A 6,048-nucleotide genomic window follows, 5' to 3' on the forward strand; every position below is an offset into this window, starting at 1 on the left:
GAAAAAAAAAAGGGGAAAGGGATAAAAAGCACAGGGCAGGTGGGAAAGCAAGCTGGGGGGGGGGGAGGTGTGACTTTGGGGAGGGCAGGGGACGAGGTGCAGCACTCTGTGCCCTGCTTCCAAGCACTCCCAGCATCTCAGGAGAGCGCTGGTTTATTAAAGTGTTTCACTTTTCAGGATTTCTTGCCATATTTATTAGGCGCTGCGCCCCGGTGAGCACATTTTGTAGAATCGTAGAATCATCATAAAATCGTTTGGGTTGGAGAAGCCCTACAAGATCTCCAAGCCCAACCGTTCCCCTACCCCTGCCATCCCACCACTAAACCCTGTCCCTAAGCTCCACGCCTGCCCGGCTGTTAAATCCCCCCAGGGGTGGGGACTCGACCCCTTCCCTGGGCAGCCCCTTCCAGCACCTGACAGCCCTTTGGGGAAGGAATTTTTCCCAATGTCCCACCTAAACCTCCCCTGGTGCAACCTGAGGCCGTTTCCTCTTGTCTTCTTCTCCCAAGCCTTGGGCTGTCAGCAGGGTGAGAACAGCGCTGTCTTTGCGGAGACAACCAAAACCCGCCATCAGGCAGACTCTATCCGGCACAACTCTTGACAAACGCATCTTTTAAATGCCCCAAGACTCACAGCGTTATCCTCAAATCCCCACTCCAAGGACACTCATTCCTCAGTTGATGGCGGGGTGTGCACGTTGATGCTCATTTATACATTTACACGCACGTATACTTGTTTATACTTCCTAACACACCTTTAGATGCCAAACTCCTGGTGTATCCCACTGGGATCCCTGTCTGCAAATGGGGCTCTGGAAGATCCAGCTGAGCTCTGGTTGAACTCATGGTGGAAAACTGAACGATGCCGTTTATAACGGCAGCTGGGGCAGATGCACAGGAGCTGTAGAATAAGTGGACAGCAGGATGTTTCTTGAATTTGCCAGGCTTTTGTACCCGGGGTTACACGGGAGAGGAGTAGCCCCGACCCGGGGAGGAGTGCAGGTATCTCCTAGCGCGTCCTTCAGCGAGGCTGATGCCGATTAACTTCTGATTTTGCTTTTACTTCATCTTCCTTCACAAAGCGCCTCCAAATCCAGAGCCCAGTTACGCCGCCTTGTAATCTGAGCGGCACGGCGGTTTTGTCCCCCTGTTCCTCCACCCTTCCCCTGGTGTCCACCAGCGGTGGCCCCTGCAAAGCCCCGAACCCTGCTGACGTGGTTTGCCTTCCTGCGAGGCACCTTCAGGTCCACCCGCCCCACACCTCTTTGGGACGGGGGTCTGGCCTGCTCCGGGGGCTCACCCGCAGCCACCCCCACCCGTTCCTGGAGGGCAGGACATGGACGGCAAACCGGGCAGGGGAAGAGATTTTGGGAGGTTTTCTGGCTCTGCCCTCAGCCCCTGAGCAGGATCAGCTCCACCTACGCAGATCTTTATTTCTTCTTACGGAGAGAAATGAGACGAATTTCATAAACATGTTCATAATTATAACAGCATAAGCTCATGATTTAAATGCAAGGTGAACCACGGGTCCTCCCCGGAGCCCGGACGGGCCTGACGCTGCGCTCCCCAGCGCTGATAGAAGCCAGCTGAGGGCATTAAGTGTGAACCTTTATCTCTGCTGACATGACATATTATTAAAAAGTATTTCAAGTAATCTTTTGTTTCCTTAGCATTGCAACACATTTCAAGAACTTGGCCAGGGATCAACCAACCCCTTTTTAATTTCCTACAATGAAAAATAAAACAAAAATAAAGCCCAACTGAGATGATATAATCAGGAAGATTTTGAGGGTTTAGGTCAAATTAATATGTCAGAGAAGGGTTTTCAGGGGACTTGGAGAGCTTTAATCTGTCAAAGACTGACTCAGACCCTTCTTGGACTTTGTAATCTTATTGTCTTTACCAAATTATCTGATGCTATGTCATGATTAGCGTCAGCAGAAAATCAAGCAAATAATCATTTGGCATAAAGTTCAGAATAACGAACTGAATTTTTAAGGCGAGTGCTATACAATATGCCCGAAGTGTTTGCTTAACTTGAAAATGATCTTTTAATACCATCCATTAACCTGTTAAAGCACACAGGTAAATTCCAAACATAGGCTTTTCCGAGCGCGGTGGGGCAGACTTTAGGAGATGGAACGGTGTTCAAGCTGTGCTCCATTTGGCCAAGATTTACTTTGCATTTACCAAAACAAAACCAAAAAAAACCCCAACCCCAAAGCCAACCAAACCTGACTTGTGGCTTAAGGGGAATATTTTAATGTCACCTGCACTCAATTACGCATCTAATACCTGTATCTTTTATCCCTCCACCTGATAAGTCATAGATTTATGTAAAGCTGCAATTAGAAATTTGGCGCTAGGACATTTTCAGTTCTAATGGATAAACTCGAAGGATGGTTTTGTTCTCTGCTTCGCAAATTCTCAGCAAGAAAATACCTTTTTTTTTTTTTTTTTAGCATTTGGCAAAATGCTGGTCTCCAAACCTGCGGTTTCTAATCAGGGAGAGGCATCGCCGGGCATCGCTAAACAAGCCCTGGCTCCCGTAGCACGATCGCCTCGCCAGCCGTTAGCCAGAGGCCGCCCGCTCAAGGCTTGGAATGGGTGTGGGTGCATCCCTCTCCCCGCTGGGTGCCTGTAACCAGGGCTGCGCGCTATGCGATCCTTTTGGGTGGCGTAACTCCTCTTCCCTCGCAGGGACCCAGCCGGGGCCAGCAAAGCAGCGAGCCCCGGGCCGGTCCCTTGCCCCCCCGTGCTCTCCCCTCCCCAGCCTCGGTGGCACCAACCACATCTGCCCTTACAGCTGCCTGGCTCAAAATCTTTCCCTTCCAGTACAAATATACTTTAGGATTGCTTTAACCATGTTTGCGCATGCTACTAATTTTTTATTCCGGGACTCACAGTCCAGTTTGTGGGTTTTTTTTCAGTTTCCCAACCTTACCGTTATTAATAAATAAATAATCTTTTTTGTTTTTTCTGATCCCAGCCTATTTGCTTGTCATCTTGTAAATATAAATGTACGTGCTGCCTCAAATCCAATAGGGATAAACCTGATGCTGAGGAAATGTAAGCTGATATCTGGTATTCCAATGTGCAAATAGCATCATTTTCTTGGAAGGAAAAAAACCCCAAACTTATGGATGATACAGTGTGCCACAACCAGCTGCCACCGTAAACCCAGGAAGACCTCCCCTGGAGCCCTGCGTCCAGCTCTGGAGCCCTCAGCACAAGGAGGACATGGACCTGTTGGAGCGGGGCCAGAGGGGGGCTACTAAAATGATCCGAGGGGCTACTAAAATGATCCGAGGGCTGGAGCCCCTCTGCTCTGAGGCCAGGCTGGGAGAGTTGGGGGTGTTCAGCCTGGAGAAGAGAAGGCTGCGGGCAGAGCTGAGTGCGGCCGCTCAGGGCTTCAAGGGGGCCCAGAGGAAAGGGGGGGACAAGCTTTTTAGCAGGGCCAGCTGGGACAGGACAAGGGGGGATGGCTTTAAACTGAAGCAGGGCAGGTTTAGACTGGATCTAAGGAAGAAATTCTTTCCAGTGAGGGTGGTGAAACCCTGGCAGGGGTTGCCCAGAGAGGGGGTGGAGGCCCCATCCCTGGGAACATTCCAGGCCAGGTTGGCCGGGGCTGTGAGCAACCTGATGTGGTTCAAGGTGTCCCTGCTCCTGCAGGGGGGTTTGGCTGGGGGACCTCTGGGGGTCCCTTCCAACCCAAAACATTCTCCAATTCTATGATTCTATGAAAGGGGTGGAAGTTTTGTCATGGGAGCATGTTAAAGCTAGAACAAAGCAGTTTTTAAATGCTCTGGCTAATACGCAGGCTGCAAGTGGGGTGGACGTGGCCGACAGCCGAATAACCCTTCCATGGGCTTGAACAGCGCCCGTTTGGGTTCTACAAGAAGTGGAATTTGCAATATTCAACTTCAATTTTTGTAAATGTAACTCCCACTTTATACGAGTTATTAGCTAATTACTCATTAACAGATTAACAATTTTTTTTTTAAAATGCAATCTTTTAAACAGAAACTTCTGAAGTCTAAGTAAATCTTGGCAGAAAACACCCGTAGCAGCTTCTAACAGCGCTTAGGAGGTTGTTTTCCCTTACTCAAACGTCCAGTCCCATAGGAAAGCTTTAATTTCATTCCCCATCTTATTTTGCCCATAATGAACTTTGAAAACCCTCTGCTCTTATATCCAAGTCCCCCCTTGGGCTGTGTCCCCCCTTGGGCTCCAGCACCTCCGGGCCAGCCCTGCAATGGCCGAAGCAGGAGCCCATGGCACAGTCCAGCCTGCTCTTGCTCTCAGGAGCACCCTGAATTAATTTCATGGCAAAAATGGCAGGTCCGGGGAAGAAATGGCCATCTTAAGGCAGTGGACAGCCAATGTTGAAGTCTCTCGGTTGGTTGACCTCCTAAGGAGGTTCTTCACCGCCACGTGTACTGCATTAGTTAAAGACATGCTAAAATAAATCTCTGTTATGTTATTTTATACATAAGCCCCCAAAAGGGCTGCATAGGGAATAGGATTAAACTTTAAGGAAATTATTCGGTGAAGTAAAAGCAATATATACAGCATTTGGGGAGAGTTAAATCAAATTAGGGGACTCGGATCACTTCATGAGGAGAGGAGGGTTGGCAGCGTTCCCCACCACAGCCAGGGAAGACAAGCAGGGGTCAGTGATGTCCACTCGCTGGTGGGGTAAGGACAAGACCACTGTGTGCATCTCCAGCACCAAGACGTGACGTGTCACCACAAGGACCTTTATGGAGCATCCCTGGCTGCAGTTGCAATCCACGTTGAGAGCTTTCCCGAGACGGCCAACGTGGCTGGGGCTGCGTGATGGGGGCTTCTGTCAGATATCTCACTGCAGCCTCAATATATTTTCTGGAAAAGCAAAATTTCTTGGCTCTGTGCTGCGAGGAACATTTTTAGGGTGGCCTTTCCTAGCCCGGCTGCTGGCTTGTGGCTGGTGGTTGAGGAGAAGCTGCTCCATCCCTTCTCCAACCACCTCCACCCGGAAAGCCCCTGCCAGCCTGGCCATCCCACCAAGCAGCTTTCCCATCACCTTTCCTCCCTCGTGACTTCTCCGGAGACGAGAAACAAGACCAAGACCCCATCCCTTCCCCCTCTAAGTGAAGGAAAAAATTCCTGCCGTGTTGAACTTTTCTCATAATACTTAAAGAAAATACTTAAAGAATGTGTAATAATGGGGGATTTAGAGAGAGCAAAATCAACCACATGGATGGTGCAGAAAACCTTTAGAATGGCACTAAAATGTATCCCGTCCAGCTTCGCCACAGGGAAGAGCTCCAGGGGGGCAGAGGGTGACCCCACGCAAGCCCTGTCCCCAGGGCCACCCCTGCTCTTCTCACCGGTGGAGTATAGGGAGGGAAAAGCCAGAGGTCTCGGTTTGGCTGCCAGGGAAACCACACAGGAGATGTGAAATTAAAATAGTTAAGGGGAAGTTGATACCGAGTTATTCTATATTCCCGGGCAGGAGTGCAGCTGGGCAGACCCGGGGCCGCCTTTCCTGCGCTCCCCGCACAGCGCCGGGACCGGGCAGGGTCCGGCCATGGAGCATCCCAGCGTCTTGCGAACCCCAACTGGGGCCTTACCAGCAGCGAGAGCCCTTTCACAGGCAGCAGTGGCTGGGCAAAAAGCCTTTTTAAAGAGGAAGGCTATGTTATTTTTACAGAAACCAGCCTATATTCTGGTTTGCTTCAGTTCAAACAGTAACCGGATACCTTCAGACATCCCCTCGGAGCTGGTGCACAGGGGGGAAGGTCCTTTGATGGCCTCGATCGCATCGTCTGCTCTGGAAGCAAAATTGGGCCAAAGTCTCCTGTGATCGCCAAGATTTGGGGCCAGGGAGGATGAGGGTCCACAGCCTCAACACAAGCCCCAAACAGGGTTGGGCTTGCAAAGCCCACCCGAATGAACGGTCATCGCTACCGGCGCCGATACTGCTCCTCCCTCTACAGGCTGCAATAGCTGCTGGTCCCTTTACCAGAGGCATCCCAGTCCCACCAGCCCATGTACTGGCTGCCAA

The 6,048-nt window shown here is 50.6% G+C and overlaps 1 protein-coding gene across 1 annotated transcript in view; it reads right to left on the reverse strand.

The window, feature by feature from the left end:
• TBX22 (T-box transcription factor 22) overlaps positions 1-571 on the reverse strand; it is a 7,013-nt gene extending 6,442 nt beyond the window's left edge. Inside the window, exon 1 of the mRNA XM_009649680.1 lies at positions 476-571. Coding sequence (XP_009647975.1) covers positions 476-571 — 96 coding nt within the window. The remainder of the gene's footprint in view (positions 1-475) is intronic.
• Between the last annotated feature and the right edge of the window lie 5,477 nt (positions 572-6,048).

This window comes from Egretta garzetta, unplaced genomic scaffold (genome assembly GCF_000687185.1).
Source record: "Egretta garzetta isolate BGI_Z169 unplaced genomic scaffold, ASM68718v1 scaffold402, whole genome shotgun sequence".
Lineage (NCBI taxonomy): Eukaryota > Metazoa > Chordata > Aves > Pelecaniformes > Ardeidae > Egretta > Egretta garzetta.